Source organism: Elephas maximus, chromosome 20, assembly GCF_024166365.1.
Source record: "Elephas maximus indicus isolate mEleMax1 chromosome 20, mEleMax1 primary haplotype, whole genome shotgun sequence".
NCBI lineage: Eukaryota > Metazoa > Chordata > Mammalia > Proboscidea > Elephantidae > Elephas > Elephas maximus.
In genome coordinates this window covers 55,118,132-55,137,231 of record NC_064838.1, presented here as the reverse complement: position 1 = coordinate 55,137,231, position 19,100 = coordinate 55,118,132, and the positions used below count along the sequence as shown (strand labels likewise).

The following is a 19,100-nucleotide window of genomic DNA, read 5'->3' as shown; positions in this document are numbered from 1 at the left end:
TCAACTCAACTGGGTTTGGTTTTTTTTTGGTGATGAAGATCAAACACTACAGCCTTTAGTATGGATTACATCTAAATATAAAGAAAACAAGAATCCTCCCAACTGATCAATAAGCAACATCATGATAAATGGAGAAAAGATTGAAGTTGTCAAGGATTTCACTTTACTTGGATCCACAATCAACAGCCATGGAAGCAGCAGTCAAGAAATCAAAAGATGCACTGCATTGGGCAAATCTGCTGTTAAAGACCTCTTTAAAGGGTTGAAAAGCAAAGATGTCACCTTGAAGACTAAGGTGCATCTGACCCAAACCATGGTGTTTTCATTTGTCTCATGTGCATGCAAAAACTGGACAATGAATAAGAAGACCAAAGAATCAATGCCTTTGAATTATGGTGTTGGCAAAGAGAGTAGTAAATATACAATGGACTGCCAAAAGAATGAGCAAATCTGTCTTGGAAGAAATACAGCCAGAATGCTCCTTAGAAAGATGGCGAAATTACATCTCACATACTTTGGACATGGTACCAGGAGTGACCAGTGCCTGAAGAAAAGACGTCATGCTTGGTACAGTAGAGGGTCAGCAAAAAAGAGGCTGACCCTCAATGAGATGGACTGATACAGTGGCTGCAACAATGGGCTCAAGCATAAAAACGATTGTGAGAATGATGCAGAACCAGGCAGTGTTTTGTTCTGTTGTACAGAGGGTCACTATGAGTCAGAATTGGCTCCACAGCACCTAACAACAACAACTATCTAATGAATGTGAAATTGTTCACTCTAGTTTTAACTTGCTATTCCTTAACTATTAGCAAGATTGAGCATCTCTGTGAAGTCCCTGATCATATTTTTGTTCGTTTTTCTATTCACCTGTTATCTATTCTTATTAGTTTGCAAAAGCTCTTTCATATTCTGGTTGCTTATCTTTTGTCATTTAAATTACAAAAAGGGGGGAAAAAACTTCTTCCAATCTTTGACCTGATCTTTCACCTTTTTTTTTAACATTAACCCATTTTACTGAGGCATAATTTACATATAATAAAGTGTACAAACTTTGACAAATATAATACTCATGTAACCCACACTTCAAGACAGAACTTTTCAATAGCCCTGAAAGTTTCCTTGTGCCCCTATCCAGTCAATCCTCTCCCAAAGGCAACCACTGTTACTTCTATCACCATAGACTTATACTATTGCTTGTTCTTGAACTTCATATAGATGGAATCATACTGAATGTACTCTTTTATATCTGGCTTTTATGAAACATAGTATTTTTTAGATTCATCCATACTGTTGCATCTTTATGCTTCTATTGATTTTTTTAAAGTTCTTTTTATTTTTTGAGTAATTTTTTAAATTGATGTGAAACATATACAAAATGTCCAAATCATTATCATACACCTAAATAAATGTTCAAAGAATATACATACACATGGAGTCCCTGGGTAGAGCAAAGAGTTTAGTGCTGGACCACTAGCCAAAGGTTGGTGGTTCAACACAACCAGTGGCGCCTCTACTCTGCACACATGGGGTCCCCATGAGTTGGAATCAACCCAACAGTAACTAACAACAACACACACACCCATATGCCCGCATTCCAGATAAATAAAACACTGGCAGCATCCCAAAAGCCACCTTTGTCTCCCAGTGTACTAATTACACTCCTTCCTCCAAAAGATAACCACTACTCCAACAAATAACTTGTTGCCATTGAGTCGATTCTGACTCATAGTGATCCTACGGGACAGAGTAGAACTGTCCCATAGGGTTTCCAAGGAGTGACTGATGGATTCCAGCTGCCGACCTTTTGGTTAGCAGCCGTGCTCTCAACCACTGCGCTGCCAGGGCTCCTATCCAAGGACACTTAGGGAGAAAGAAAGTGGCAGAATGGAACTGAGGCCCAGAGCCCTGCTCCTCCCTCCAATTCAGTGACATTGATTACATTCTTTAAGTTGTGCAACCATTCTCGCCCCCCTTTTCTAAGTTGTTCCTCCCTCATTAACATAAACTTACTGCCCTCCTAAGGTTCCTATGTAATCTTTAGAGTTGTTGTTGTCAAACTGACCCCATAGAGATAGTTCTTAAAAGAGCATAATGCCCAAGGCAGGCATTTCGTTTAAACTAAACTATTGCTTGGTTTTAAAAAGACTTCAGGGGATATTTTTGGTTTAAGGTTTAAAGATTATCTCAGGGCAACAGTTTCAGGGGTTCATCCACCCTCCACGGCTCTCAAAGTCTGCAGTACATGAGAATTTGAAATTCTTTTCTGCATTTCCCCCTTTTGATCAGAATTCTTCTAAGGAATCTTTGATCAAAATGTTCAGTAATGGTACCCAGGTACCACCCAGTTCTGGTCTCACAAAGGACAGTTGTTCACGGAGGCAATTAGCTGTGTATTCCATTTCCTCCTCCTATTCCTGACCCTCCTTCTTCCTCTGTTGCTACAGGCAAATAGAGACCAATTGTTGTGCCTTGAATGTACTCTTGCAAGCTTTTAAGGCCTAGGAACTAAACAAGGAACTAGGAGGAAGAGCAAAAGCACTGAACACATCATTAAGCCAATTAACTGGGGTATCCCATGAACCATGACCTTAAACCTCCAAATCAAGGAACAAAATCACATGAGGTATTTGGCTATACATACTCTTTTTTTGGTCATTATTGTAAATACATGTATCACACAACTTTTGCCAATTCAACTTTTTATAGGTGTACAACTTATTGACAGCACTTACACTAATCATGTGTGTAACCCTACCATTAATAAATGCAATTTTTCCATTTTTATTTTTTATTTGTAGTAGTTCTTTTTATAGGAGCCCTGGTGGCCCAATGGTTAAGCGCTCAGCTGCTAACTGACAGTTCAAACCTACCAGCCATTTCGTAGGAGAAAAGACCTGGCAATCTGTTTCCATAAAGATTACAGCCTAGGAAACCCTATGGGGCAGTACTACTATGTCATATAGGGCTGCTATGAGTCAGAATGAACTCTACAGCACATAACAACAGTAGTTCTTTTTATGCTCTAAATATCAGTCTTTTGTAGGATATCTTTCTCATTCTGTGGCTCTCTATTTCACCCTCCTTAATGATGTCTCTTGAACAACAGAAATTCTTCATTTTAATAAATTATAACTCATCAATTTTTTCCTATATGATTAGTACTACCTAAGGGATCTTTGCCTGTCCCACAGGCAAGAGAAATATCACCCTATGCTTTCTTCAAGATGGCTTATTGTTTTATACTTCACATTTACATCTATCATCCATCTGGAATCGAGTATGGGGTATACGCTGTAAAGAAAGGATCAAGATGCATTGTTTTCAATATTGACCCGGAACAATTTATTGAATAAGCTGTCATTTCTAATTTCAATTATTCCAAAATCACTTGTAGAAAAGGTCATCATTTCACCCACCGCACTGCAATATCACCTGTCTCATAAATCAACTGATAATACGTGTGATGATCTGTTTCTGGATTCAGTTGTTTCAATACACTGCCTTTGCCCAAAAGCCACACCGTCTCAATTTATAATAAATCTCAATATCTGGTAATATAAATCCTCTAGCTTTGATTATTTTCTTCAAGACTATCTTGGCTCTTCATAACCTTTTGCATTGTCATACAAATTTCAGGATCAAATGTTCAATTTCTACACCAAAAAACAAAAACTCCATAAACATGGTATAACCCTCTACTTATTTAGGTCTTCTCTAATGTCTACTAATAATTTTTGTGTGTGTGTGTGTGTAGATGTCTTCCATTTCTTTCATTACATCTGTTTTAGGTATTTGATGGCTTTGATACAAATAAAAGCGGCATTGTTTCTTTAGCTAATTTCTAATTCTGTGTTGCAAACAAAGAGAAAAATAATGCACCTTTAAGATACTGACCTTGTAATCAAACTTGCTAAATTCACTTATTCACTCTCAGAGTTTTTCTATAGATTCTATTGAATTATTCTGTTGGATTTTCTACAATTTTGCCTTTCCATTTCTTATATTTTTACTTTACTTTTGTTATTTTATTGCATTACCTAGTACCTCTAATACAATTGAAGTGGTGATAGCAAATATCCTTGTCTCATTTTCAACAAAAGTGGTGACAGCAGGTCTCTTCGTCTCATTTTTAGATCTCTTAGTTGGCAAGTTTTCAATATTTCACAATTAAATATGATGTTTGCTGTAGGTTTTTAGTAGATATCCTTTATCAGATTAAGGAAATTCCCTTCTAGTCTTATTTTACTATGGAGTTCTTATCATGAAGGGGTGCTGATTTACCCTTCTGTTTAATGAATATTCAATTTTTTTTTTTAATATTTAAAATGAGTGCTGCATCTAGAGGTCCCTTTCAAGAGAAGTATACCCCCAAACTTTTATCTCCCAAGGTACAAATTTTGTTAGCATTTATGCTCTGATTTTGCATGATTCCTCCCTAACTTTATTTTTCCCATAAATCCAGCTGATTTTTCTGCACGATTTTGACATACATTGTATTTTTCAGTAATGCATAAATGTTATAGCAAAAATATCCATATATGTCACAGTAAAAAGTAGTCATCAACTCGATTTTCATTTAAGCATATTTACTGCCTTGTTTTCATTATGACTGAGCATGTCTAGTCAATCAGACAGAAACATGCAAATGAACTGATTCAAAGTCCATTACAGTTCATTATTCAAATTCTATTCAAATGCAGTTAAACACAGCTGGAAGATTAGATTACCTACTGGATGTAAACAATCGATAATAATCACTTGACATCACATGTAAAATCATGTTCTGACAACTAACGATTAGTTATTTAATTGTTGATATCAGATTATGTACGGCCAAAAAAGCTCATACCTTTTTGTCAAACATATATCAGGAAGAATTTTATAATGGTCTTTCATAATGTGATGAAATACGGCCTCGAAATGATTGCTTATAATCGATTAGCACAAAATATAATACTGCCAGAAATGATCGCTAGTTATGTGTTTTATAGGTTGCTACTCACTTTTTTTTACTCACGGCGCTGGGTTACTCACCTTCACACTTCTCAAGAATCTGGACCGTTTCTCCTATTTCTAGGACCAAGCCTTGAGGAACAGATCCTCGAAAGCTGCATATCACTAGAAAAGCAAGGATAAACACATCAATTAGTATTTTTAAGTACCAAGACAGTGTCAGAGTCACTAAAATTAAACACTAAATTTTCTTAAATATAAATTCTCCTTACTTGACTAACTTTGAAGAAAAACCTGGCAATCTACTTCCAAAAAATCATCCACTGAAAACCCTATGGAGCACAATTCTACTCTGACACACTCAGGGTCACCACGACTGGGAATCGACTCTACAGCAACTGGCTACTGGTTTCTTGACTAAATTCTCTTTCTAATATTTAAGTCCCTTTTTTTTTTTTAACATAGTTAATCTATATTTTGATAGGTAATATTAAGTAGTTCAGACCACTTAAGTACATTTTAACAAAACTACTCTTCCTGAGTGGTGTGTGTAGGTATGTTGTTGTGTATGAAAATATTTTTCTAAACAAAGTCTCTCTGTTCTTAAGTGTGACCTTTATTCACGTGTCCTTTATGGGGAAGTATGGGTCAAAGTCTTGTGTGTGTGTGTGCGCGCGCACGCGTGTGTGTGCACGCGCTTTAAGTGAAAAGTTACAAACCAAGTCAGTCTCTCATACAAAAACTTATATACACCTTGCTATATACTCCTAGTTGCTCTCCCTCTAATGAAACAGCACGCTCCTTCCCTCCACTCTCTATTTTTGTATCCATTCAGCCCCTGACCCCGCTTCTGACCCTCTGCCCACTCATCCCTTCTCCAGATAGGAGCTGCCCACATAGTCTCATGTGTCTACTTGATCCAAGGAGCTCACTCTTCACCAGAATCATTTTCTATCCCATAGTCCAGTCCAACCCCTGTCTGAAGAGTTGGCTTTGGGAATGGTTCCTGTCTTGGGCTAACAGAAGATCTGGGGACCATGACCTCTGGGGTCCTTCTAGTATCAGTCAGACCATTAAGTCTGGTCTTTTTACAAGAATTTGGGATCTGTATCCTACTGCTCTCCTGCTCCCTCCGGGGTTCTCTGTTGTGTTCCCTGTCAGGGCAGTCATCGGTTGTAGCCAGGCACCATCTAGTTCTTCTGGTCTCAGGTTGATGTAGTCTCTGCTTTAAGTGGCCCTTTCTGTCTCTTGGTCTCATAATTACCTTGCGTCTTTGAAGTTCTTCATTCTCCTTTCCTCCAGGTGGGTTAAGGCCAATTGATGCATCTTAGATGGCCACTTGCTAGCGTTAAAGTCCCAGACGCCACTCTCCAAAGTGAGATGCAGAATGTTTTCTTAATAGATTTTATTTTCCCAATTGACTCAGATGTCCCCTGAAACCATGGTCCCCAAATCCTCCCCCCCACCCCCCACCTACTATGCTGGCCTTCAAAGCATTCAGTTTGTTCAGGAAACTTCTTTGCTTTTGGTTTAGTCCAGTTTTGCTGACTTCTCCTGTATTGAGTGTTGTCTTTCCCTTCATCTAAAATAGTTCTTATCTTTATTACCTAATTAGTGAAAACCCCTCTCCCTTCCTCCCTCCCCATTCTCGTAACCATCAAAGAATATTTTCTTCTCTGTTTAAACTATTTTTTGAGCTCTTGTAATAGTGGTCTCATATAATATTTGTCCTTTTGCAACTGACTAATTTCACTCAGCATAATGCCTTCCAGGTTCCTCCATGTCATGAAATGTTTCACGGATTCATAATTGTTCTTTATCAATGAGTTGCACTGCATTGTATGAATATACCATAATTTATTTATTCATCCATTGATGGGCACCTTGGTTGCTTCCATCTTTTTGCTATTGTAAACAATGCTGCGATGAACATGGGTGTGCATATATCTGTTCATGTAAAGGCTCTTATTTCTCTAGGATATATTCCAAGGAGTGGGATTGCTGGATCATATGGTAGTTCTATTTCTAGCTTTTTAAGGAAGGGCCAAATCGATTTCAAAAGTGGTTGTACCACTTTACATTTTCACCAGCAGTGTATAAGTGTTCCAGTCTCTCCACAACCTCTCTGATATTTATTATTTCGTGTTTTTTGGATTAATGCCAGCTTTGTTGGAGTGAGATGGAATCTCATTGTAGTTTTGATTTGCATTTCTCTAACGGCTAATGATCATGAGCATTTCCTCATGTATCTGTTAGCTACCTGAATGCCTTCTTTAGTGAAGTGGCTGTTTATATCCTTTGCCCATTTTTCAATTGGGTTATTTGTCTTTCTGTAGTTGAGTTTTTGCAGTATCATGTAGATTTTACAGATCAGGAGCTGAACGGAAATGCCATAGCTAAAAACTTTTTCCCAGTCTGTAAGTAATCTTTTTACTCTTTTGATGAAGTCTTTGGATGAGTATAGGTGTTTGATTTTTAGGAGCTCCCAGTTATCTGGTTTCTCTTCTGCATTGTTAATAATGTTTTGTATATTGTTTATGCCATGTATTAGGGCTCCTGGCATTGTCCCTATTTTTTCTTTCTTGATCTTTATCGTTTTAGATTTTATATTTAGGTCTTTGATCCATTTTGAGTTCATTTTTGTGCATGGTGTGAGGTATGGGTCTTGTTTCATTCTTTTGCAGATGGATATTCAGTTATACCAGCACTATTTGTTAAAGAGACTGTCTTTTCCCCCATTTAACTGACTTTGGGCCTTTGTCAAATATCAGCTGCTCATATGCAGATGGATTTACGTCTGGATTCTCAATTCTGTTCCACTGGTCTATGTGTCTGTTGTTGTACCAGTACCAGGCTGTTTTGACTACCGTGGTGGTATAATAGGTTCCAAAATCACATAGAATGAGGCCTCCCACTTTGGTCTTCTCTTTCAGTAAATGCTTTACTTATCCGTGGCCTCCTTCCCTTCCATATGAAGTTGGTGATTTGTTTCTCCATCTCATTAAAAAATGTCAGTGGAATCTGGATTGGAATTGCATTGTATCTATAGATGGCTTTTGGTAGAATACACATTTTTTCAGTGCTAAGTCTTCCTATCCATGAGCAAGGTACATTTTTCACTTATGTAGTTCTCTTTTGGTTTCCTGCAGTAGTGTCTTGTAGCTTTCTTTGTATAGGTCTTTTACCTCTCTGGTAAGATTTATTCCTAAGTATTTTATCTTCTTGGGGGCTACTACTGTAAACGGTATTGATTTGCTGATTTCCTCTTCAATGTTCTTTTTGTTGGTGTAGAAGAATCCAACTGATTTTTGTATGTTTATCTTCTATCCTGATACACTGCTGAACTCTTCTATTAGTTTCAGTAGTTTTCTTGAGGATTCTTTAGGGTTTTCTGTGTATAAGATCATGTCATCTGCAAACAGAAATACTTTTACTTCTTCCTTACCAGTCTGGATGCCCTTTATTTCTTTATCTAGCCTAACTGCTCTGGCTAGGACCTCCAGCACAATGTTGAACAAGAGTGGTGATAAAGGACAATCTTGTCTGGTTCCCATTCTCAAGGGCAATGCTTTCAGACTCTGTCCATTTAGGATGATGCTGGCTGTTAGCTTTGTATAAATGCCCTTTACTATGTTGAGGAATTTTCCTTCTATTCCTATTTTGCTGAGAGTTTTTATCATGAACGGGTACTGAACACAGTCAAATGCCTTTTCTGCGTCAATTGATAAGATCATGTGGTTCTTGTCTTTTATTTATATGATGGATTACATTAATTGTTTTTCTAATGTTGAACCATCTCTGCATACTGGATCAAATTCTAAAAAGAAAAAATTAGAGGCTTCTTATCTGCTATAAACAGACAATTACATATTTGTTTAAAAGGATCACCAAATAAATTTGGATCAGACTATAATGACTATGGAGCCCTTGTGGTGTAGTTTTTAAAGAGCTTGGCTGGCTAACCAAAAGGTCTGCAGTTCAAATCCACCAGCTGCTCCTTGGAAACCCTATGGGACTTGACTGCAACGGGTTTTAACAGGTTTATGATGATTACAGTCTGAGAAACAGAATTTCATCCTATTCTAACAAATGACAAAAAATAATGAGTTACTTCCAGAATGGAAGGTCAAGAATTACATTAAACTCAGAATTTACAAGAGTGTTAAATGCTTTCTGATATAACAATACAGATGCTATTTATTCGAATATTATCATCTCTTATTAGAAGTAAGTTAAGAGTAAATGCTATGCAATGCCTAAAACTATTCCTGACGGTCCTAATGGATTTTCGTACCTACATTTTGCTTTTATTCTGGTCTCATAAGAAGAAAGTTATTACCACCACTTTCCAAGAGAGAGCAAACAATAAGGTAAAACTCTATATAATCTCTTCTCCTCCCGTTTTCAGAAAAGGAAAAATAAGCCACCAGTTCCACCAGTTTTATTTTACAACCACTGAAAACTTCTTGTGGTAGGTCCAACTTTCACTTATGATCAAAACAGTACCTTATAATATTCATTGGCTTAGGAAACTAAATTATCTTGTTGTTTGGCATTTTGTGCATATAATGATAGAGCCAATTTAGATTGATTCCTTACTCTTAAAGGCAGTCTAGTTCCAGATCTGGTGGCGTAGTGGTTAAGTGCTACAGCTGCTAACCAAACGGTCGGCAGTTCGAATCCGCCAGGCACTCCTTGGAAACTCTATGGGGCAGTTCTGTTCTTTCCTATCAGGTCGCTATAAGTCGGAATCGACTCGACAGCACTGGGTTTTTTTTAGTTCCAGATCAAATTATCAAATCAGGATAGGCGTATAGAAAGCTTCTCCAAAGACCATGCATAAGAGACAGAGCTGTGAAACCTCATCTGTGGGAGCCAGGAAAGCCTTAGCAGGAAATCTATAACCTCTGGAGGTGCGCATTATTTTTGATGCCGACTATGAAGCAAAAGGAAACAGAAAATACAATCTTCACTGGGGCCAATCAGTGCCAAAGCATCCAAAGAATCCAGTTCAAATGAAAAAGACAAAAAACTATTCTGCCATATGCTCAGCAATAAAAGCCAGTGATTAAAAAAAAAAAAAAAAAACACATGGTTAAGGAAACAAAGATTTTCCTTAAGGAAAGAGTAAACATATATTTGTAGGTTAAGATCAGTCTGGCTACCCTGTCACCATTTTAGTGGGATTGGAGCACAAAGAGGTTTACCTATTTTTAAGATAGTCTTCTCAAGAAAGTGGTTTTACAAATTACTAGTTTCAAATACAGTGAGTGCTTTCCTTCTATTAGCCATCAGTTTATTACTTTTCCTTCTATTAGCCATCAGTTTATTAAACAGTGTCTATCTCATGACTTTCATATACTTTTTCTAGTATTTCCCTTCTTTAATTTCTCATATAACAATTGAATTGACATTTTGTCATCTTTTTTAGGAATGAAAAATCCAATCAATCTGAGATCATATAAGAATTGCTCACATTTGAATGGCTGACTATATGTAAACACTTCGTTACTATACATTTCTTCAGCCTTCTAACATTAAGTACAATAGAGCCCAAGGACATGTTGAATTTTACATTCAATCATTCTCCATCCAAGATCACAATCAATAAAGCTAATTTAATTTCTTTATAAACTTAAAAAAACTTAAAACATAAAAAATTTCTAGACGTAATCTAGAGCTACTTTACAACAACTTCATTACCTTACCTAAGAAACACTAAAACTAGAAAAAACCCAAACCCCCTGCAGTCGAGTTGATTCCAACTCATACTCTAGTCAATGAAAAATTGATAGGGAAAATAATCTTAAATGCTATTTTGTTAAATATACACTAATCGTTTGAGATTCTATAATCTAAATTAATCCACCTGAAGTTCACAAATCAAACAGTGGATACAGAATGCACTTCCCTAGAATAGAACTGTAAGTACCTGTTAATGTCATGATCAAATACAAATCAAGGTGTTTGGGATACCGTACCAATTTATTCCACAAAAATTTATTTAGCACCTACAATGTGCCAGGCTCTAAGTTACAGCAATAAAAAGAAACAATGTACCTGACCTCATGAGGTTTATACAGGTAGTATAAACTGTAATCTGATATCATTTTTTATTTGTTAAAAAAAAAAAAACTCTTATCTTGGTCAACATAGTCTGCCAATTCCATGTGAGGTAGCCAAGGCATTACAATATCCTAATTAATATTTCCAATACTCTACTATGGATTTTCTAGTATAGATTTATGTGTAGTCTCAACTTTCTAAAAGCTCCTATTTAATCCCCTCTTCTCTACCCACTCCTTTGCAAATCTCAACATGTTTGTCAGTCTTCCCTTGAGAGTATTCTTCCAGTGCACACATATTAGGATAGTATCTTTACTTGGAGGCAGTTTTACTCTGTCCTACAGGGTCGCTATGAGTCGGAAACAACTCGACAGCAGTGGGTTTAATCTTTACTTGAAGCTCTGTTATTGTATGCATAAAAGTACTGTCACGTGCTCCTGATAAATTTTAATCCCGATATTATTATGAAATGTCTTTATTTCTGGTATTGTTCTCTGCTCTGAAATTCGATATGCCTATACTTTATTCAGAGTTCCTCAATTTTTCCTTAACGTCCTTTTTCTGTCCCAGGAATCTATCCAGGATACCACTTTACATTTAGTAGTCATGCTTCCTTATTTTTCTCCTTGTTGTGAAGGTTTCTTAGGCTTTCCTTGTTTTCAATGATGTTGAGTTTTGAGGATTACTGGTCAGTTGTTTTGTAAAACCCTCAACTGGGATATGTCTGGTGTTTTTGTCATGATTCAACAAGGGTAATATGTCTTTGAGAGGAAGACCATAGAGGTAACGTGCCATTCTCATCATAAATAAATGACTGAATAAATAAATAGATGGGGAGAAGAGACAATCTCCTCTACAAAAGAATTCCAAATAATTTATATGGATTTTTTTTTCTACCCTTATGGTGGTAAAGCATCCTCCCCACTCTTTAAGTTTGGGCAGCATATAGTGACTGTCTTCCAAAGAGTACACTATGGATAGGGATTAAAAAAAAAAATTACAGTAGAGAAACCAAACACTCTCGCACAACAAGGTGATCAACATTCACATTGAACAGTGATGTCATCTTGATAGTATGCATCCTTGATATAATACAATGAGAATGAGTATTACAAAAGAAAAGTAACCACAGCTCATCAAAAATAAAATGGATAAATTATGATTTACTGATACAATGGACACTGTGGTGGTGTTGCTGCTGTTGTTAGTTGCTATCAAGTCAGCTCCAACTCATGTTGACCATATGTATAACAGAAGAAAATGTTGCCTAGTCCTGTACCACTTTCACAATCCTTGCTATGTTTGAGTCCATTGTTTTGGCTACTGTGTCAATCCATATATCACTGAGGGTTTCCCTTGTTTTTGCTGACCCTCTACTTTACCAACCATGATGTTCTTTTCCACTGACTGGTCTTTCCTGATGAGATGCCCAAGGTAAGCAAACCAAAGACTTGCCATCCTTACTTCTAAGGACCATGAGGGTTGCACTTCTTCTAAGACTGATTTGTTTGTTCTTCTGGCAGTCCACAATATATTTCTATTCTTAGCCAATACCACAGTTCAATTGTATCAATTCTTCTCCTGACTCCCTTTTTCATTGTTCAGCTTTCACATATGAGGCAACTGAAAAGACCATTGCTTAAGTCAGCCGTACCTTAGTCATCAAAGTGGTATCTTCGCTTTCTATTGGACACTATGCAGCTATTAAAAAAAAACAAACTAGAGCTACATACAACATGGATTAATCGACCTAATATTGAACATTGTATTTCACAGTGACACTAGTCAAAAGACAGCTGGAGTGGCTATGTTAAAATCAAAGCACATTTCAGATCAAAAGAACATTACCAGAGGTTAAAAAAAAAATTATTTCATAATAATATAAAGAAAGATCAAAATTCATCAAGAGGATGTGACAAACTCAACTTTTATGCACCTAATATTAGAGCTCCAAAATTTTTGAGGCAAAACTGATAGGACTGCAAGGATTATACACAAACCCATGATTATAGTCAGGTATTTCAATACTCCTCCCTCAATAACTGATTAAAAAAAAGGAGCCCTGGTAGCACAGTGGTTAAGGACTCAGCTGTTAACTGAAAGGTCAGCAGTTCGAACCCACCAGCAGCTCCATGAAGAAAGATGTGGCAGTTGGCTTCCATAAAGATTATGGCCTTGGAAACCCTATGTGGCAGTTCTACTTTGCCATATAAGGTCACTATGAGTTGGAATTGACTTTACAGCAACAGGTTTGGTTTTAATAATTGATAAAACACACAGATGGAAAATCAGTAAGGATAAAGGAAGATCTAACTAATGCTATCAAACAACTTGACCTAACTGACACTCTATAGAGCACTTATGAAGCACTCTACCCAACAACAGCAGGATACAATTCTTTTCAACTGCACACAAAACTTTAACCAAGATAGACTCTGTTCTGGCCATAAAAAAAAAGTCTCAAATTTAAAACCAAGTCATACAAAGTAGACTCTCTAACACAATGGAATTAAAGGTCAAAAAAAGAGAACAGCAAAACAGAAATTATGAAGTATTTTTAATTTAGTGAAAATGAAAATACAGTATACCAAAATTTGTAGAATATAATTAAAGCAGTACACAGGGGAAAATTTACGGCACAAAGTTCCTAATATTAGAAATGAAGAAAGGTTTCAAATCGGTTACCTCAGATTCTAGCTTAAGACACTAGAAAAAGAAGAGCAAATTAAATCCAAAGTAAGCAGAAGATAAAAATCTCTCTGGAAAGAAAGTCTCAGTGAGACTCTGAATTAGCCTGGGGTGGATAGTTCAGAAGATAGCTATGCAGACAGTAGTTAAAGACAGAGTCCTAACTCATGAAGACCCAACTCTGGATGGTTGGTGGTCTAGGAAAGGCTGCAGAGTCAGTCAATTTTTGAAGACCCAGCTCTGGGTAGCTGGGTGACAGAGAAAGGCTGCATGGGCAGTCAGAGAAGGACAGAGTTGTTCTAGCTTGTGTCCTAGCTCCAGGTGGCTACAGAGAGAGAGAAAGGACAGCTAGTCTGAAGAGAGGGGAGCTGTATCGACTTCTAGGCCTATGGCTGGTACCCGATGACCTGGCCCTAGTTGGCTACAAATGTTCTGACCTGTGTCAGGGTGGCCGGGGATGAAGTCTTACCTAACTCTATGTGGTTAGGGTCAGAAAGAATAAGTACCATGAAAGTGGCCGATGACAAGGAATGGAGCAGTGGAGAAGTAAAGTCTGGATCCACTTTCGGGTGGGAATTGGGTTCATATTGTTCCTTGCCATGCAGTTAGCAATGAAAGTGGGGTTTGTCCACCTTGCCTCTTGCTTAGTGCAGGTGGTACAAAAGCAAACAGAAAGATGGTAAGTTTCAACTTAACTACATGAAAATTTACATTAGATTTAAATGAACTATACAGTCAAATTAAAAGACATGGATTTTCAAGTTGGACAAAAAACAGAGAGTCTCTCAGGTCACTCCACACACACACACCCATTGCTGTCAAGTCGATTCTGACTCCTAGTGACCCTATAAGACAGACTAGAACCCCGCCATAGAGTTTCCAAGGACTACCTGGTGGGTATGAACTGCTGACCTTTTGGTTAGCAGCCACAGCTCTTAACCACTATGCCACCAGGGTTTCCAGGTCACGTCAGGCACCCAAATATTAACGAAGAGAGAGCTGGTTACACATGCTAAGGTCAAAAGTATAAGATCTCTAAGCCATGGCTCATAAGAGAAACTACAGTGAACTGCATGAGCACTTAAAAGTTTAACATAAGCAATTCTTCTACTCCCTAACAAATTCTTTATAGGAGCCCTTGCTACTAAATCTCAGGAACACTCGTCACTCCTGTCTCCTTAACCGTTGTCACTAATTGCCACGAACATTAAAATTAACAACAGCTTTCACTGTTTGAAATTGAGTGTTTCATGCATATTCAAATGTCCTATGCAAACTTTTCATTTTAATAACTATCTTCCTTCTAGACTTGTTTTCAAATAATTTTGAAAAAAATATAAAAAGAATAGGGAGAAAAAAAATTATATTTCCTAGGAAAGCAGGGGACGTCACAGAGAGTAGAGCTCTCTCCCTATAATCATGGATTTATTTTTAGGCATATACTCTATTCGCAGGACATATAACAAAGAATAAACCTTCTAATTAATAAATAGTTTGGCTTTGCTCCCCACTGTGTCTGTCAGATTATTAGAAGTTACTAGACAAAATGTCAGCTTCAAAACAACTAAATCCTTTACCATTATTCTTTTAGTTCTATACCATCTTTAAGTAAGAATTCAGTAGCAGCAAAATAAGATCGAAGATCTCTAAAACAACTTATTAAAAGACAAATTTTTTAAGTTTTATTGATATATATTTATCAACTTGAAAATTTTTCATACTACATCTAGTGATTATATATACTAAATTGTACATACATATTAAAGATTATAAAGCTCAATGAAAAATATTGTTGCCATTTTGACCAGACTGCATCAAACCTATAAACTGGTTTGAACATGAAAATGTGACAGGCTTTACTACATGTAAAACTTTTTTTTGATATCTATATAAAAATCTAACAAATTTTAAAAGCAAATGGAAAATGAGCAAATCAGTCAAAAATTTCTATAGTTCATATGTAAGTAGTTTTTACAATCAAAACGGAAAACTTTTCCTCAAAAGAAAACTAGGTAAAAGCTACACATAGTCGAGTAAATACATGAAAATATACTAACACTAACCACAGTAGTAAGAAAAGAAAGTGACAAAAGGTATCATTTTGTATTTTGATTTATCAGATTGTCAAAGACTAATGCCCTGCCAGTGTTGGTAAATGTGTGCATAAATGATCAGAATGTAAACTATAAATTAAAAAAAAAAACAGGTAGAAATACGTTCATTTCAAAATTTCACACACACAATTCCACTTCTAGAAATTAATCCTCAATAATTACCAAGTACAAATATGTAAGGAGTCCCTGGTGGTGCAAATAGTTAAGCACTCGACTACTAGCTGACAGGTTGGCGATTTGAGCTCAGTCACCTCAGAAAATAGGTCCAATGCTCTGCTTTCAGAAAGGTCACAGCCTTTGAAAATCCTATGGAACAGTTCTACTCTGATATATGTGGCATTGCCATGAATCGGAATCAACTCAACAGCAACAACAAAATAAACATAAATATATCATAATCTGCAGCACGGTGCTCTCTTCAAGAGAAAAAAATTATAAATTAACAAAGAAAAGACAATCTTAAAAAGAGAACGTAAAATGAAACCAAGATGTATATCCATTTAGTGGCATAACCACACAAAGAGGAATTATTCTAAGTGATTTTGAAACAATAATTTGACTGAATACTGCTAAGGCAATATACTCCAACAATAAAAATAATTTTTAAAAATCTTTATTTCCTTTTACTAACCATACTGTTCTGTTGGTAGTGTATTCATACGCTATTTTCAAACTGTTGTATGAGTATCGTAAAATAAGGTAAATAAGTAATTGGTTGGAGATATTCAGAAAAGGAGGGTAAATGCATATGTAAGATTCATGAAGTTAAGACCCTTTAATCCTGCACAGATCTTGACAAGGCCTGGAAACAATGACAAACAAATGGCAATAAACACGCCCTGCAATGAAATTGTACTTCTAAATATCACTTCCCACTAAAATGAACTGGTTTTAACAGGTTTTACTGTATTATGGTCAGTTCAAAAGGACTTTAAGGAACCGACACCAAAAGACTCCAACTACCCAATAAAAGGATGATACATAAATTATGTTTAAATCCTTGAGTTAATAATGACAGTTCAAAAAAATCTCTTTGGCCACCTATGGAGATTGGTAGGAAACCAATTCACTGTTGTAAAAGCTGATATAACAGGGAAAAGATCAAATATATATCACGCTTCTCCTATACAAATATGCCTGAGGATATACAAATACTTGATCAAAGTCTCTCTTCATGAAAGTATTCCAGACAATAAATAAATAAAGGATAGCAGAAGGAGAATATCATCATTTTGACAACCCCTAATAAATTAATGGACCTAGGGAATGATTATCAACAGCTCCTAACTTCACAAAAAGAAGCAATCAGAAATTAGGTGCCTCCTGAAGAAAGCACAAAATGCCATCTATGAGTTAATCATGCCAAATAATAAAATATATCCAACCTAGAATGATCAAACCTCTAGAGCTAACTGCCAATTTAAAGGAAATACTGAGGCTAGAGAACATATTAATGCCATGATTAGCAAAATTCAGATTATGTGAGAAACTCTACAAGACAGAAGAGCTAGTTTCTTTACCAAGCACTGAAAGGAAAAAAAGAAGAACTTATTAAAAGAAGTGAATACAGACACAAGGTGAATATTTTTAAAAACCTATATAGCAACGAGAAAGTGAAATATGTCAACCAACCGATATATATCAATTGCTTGAGGTATAGCAACCAATTACAATCTACAGAGCTTATAACGGCCCTGATTAAAACAAATAAATTGCTACCAAAAAAAAAAAGTTTGTGTGTGTGTGTGTGTGTGTGTATTAACTGGTCTTCCTTGTAGCAGTATGGATATTATCCTGTCACTGACAGCTTTGTACTTCAGGATAGATCTTGAAATGCTCTTTTTTGACAATGAATGCAATGCCATTCCTCTTCAAGCTGTTGTTCTTGGCACAGTAGACCATATGATTGTCCAATTCTAAATTGCCAATACCAGTCCATTTCAGCTCACTAATGCCTAGGATATCAATGTTTATGCATTCCATTTCATTTTTGGTGATTTCCAATTTTCCTAGATTCATACTTCATACATTCCATGCTCCGATAATTAAGGGATGTTTGCAGCTTCTCATCTTGAGTCGTGGATGCCATGTGAGTAAATGAAGATCCCAAAAGCTTGACTCCACCCACGTCATTAAGGTCGACTCTAGTTTGAGGAGTCAGCTCTTCCTCAATCCTCTTTTGAATGCCTTCCAACCTGGGAGGCTAATCTTCCCACACTATATCAATGTTTTGTTGCTATTCATAACGTTTTCACTGGCAAATTCTTTTCAGAAGTAGACTGCTGAGTCCTCTTTCCTAGTCTTAGTCTGGAAGCTCAGCTGAAACCTGTCCACCATGGGTGACCCTGTTGGCATCTGAATACAGGTGGCATAGCTTCCAGCATCACAGCAATACACAAGCCCCCACAGTACGACAAACTGACAAACACATGGGGGGCATATATATATATACACACTTGTGTGTGTGTGTGTATATATAAGTATTTGGAGAATATAAACATTATTCTGATATTAAAGGGATTACTGTTAATTTACCTAAGTGTGGTGCAGGACAGGAGCCCTGGTGGAGCAGTGGTTACGTGCTCGAATGCTAACTAAAAGGTTGGCAGTTCAAAACCACCAGCCACTCCTTGGGAAAAATATGTGGTAGTCTGCTTCCAGAAGGATTACAGCCTTAGAAACCCTCTGGAGAAGTTCTACTTCTGCCCTATAGGGTCGCTATGAATTGGAATCAACTCAATGGCAACAGGTAGTAGTGGAATTCCTTATTTTTGGAAAAACAAAATAGAAAAATAATCAAGCAAAAATCAAAGTTTAAATATTTTTCTAGATGTGGTTTCAATTATCCAATTACGATTGACTGAAATCCACTGTTTACTGTGGTGTGAGGAAACAAATCTTCTTTGCTGTGAACAAAAACTGCTGTAATGTCAACTCTAAAACTGGACACGCTTTTTTTTTTTTTTTCTTGTTTCATGGGCCTGTCTAATCTTTGGCTGAAGGGTAAACCTAAGTGGTGACTTCATTACTAAGCTATAAGGGTATCCAGGAACCACACTCTGAGTTGTTCCAGTCTCCGTCAGACAAGTAAATCTGTTTTCTTTTTTTTGGGTTTGATTTTGTGAATTAGAATTTTGTTCTACATTTTTCTCCAGCTCTGTGTGGAATCCTCTATTGCTATCCCTGTCAGAGCAGTCAGTGGTGGTACCATCTACTTGTGCTGGACTCAGTCTAGTGAAGGCTGAGGTAGTTGTGGTCCATTAGTCCTCTGGGTTA

The 19,100-nt window shown here is 36.7% G+C and overlaps 1 protein-coding gene across 5 annotated transcripts in view; it reads right to left on the bottom strand.

Moving 5' to 3' along the window:
* Positions 1-19,100, bottom strand: part of DOCK3 (dedicator of cytokinesis 3) — a 547,636-nt gene that overhangs the window by 432,734 nt on the left and 95,802 nt on the right. For all 5 annotated transcript variants that reach the window (XM_049861907.1, XM_049861911.1, XM_049861908.1 and 2 more), the window contains exon 2: positions 5,038-5,121. In XM_049861907.1, the coding sequence (XP_049717864.1) occupies positions 5,038-5,121 (84 nt within the window). The remainder of the gene's footprint in view (positions 1-5,037; positions 5,122-19,100) is intronic.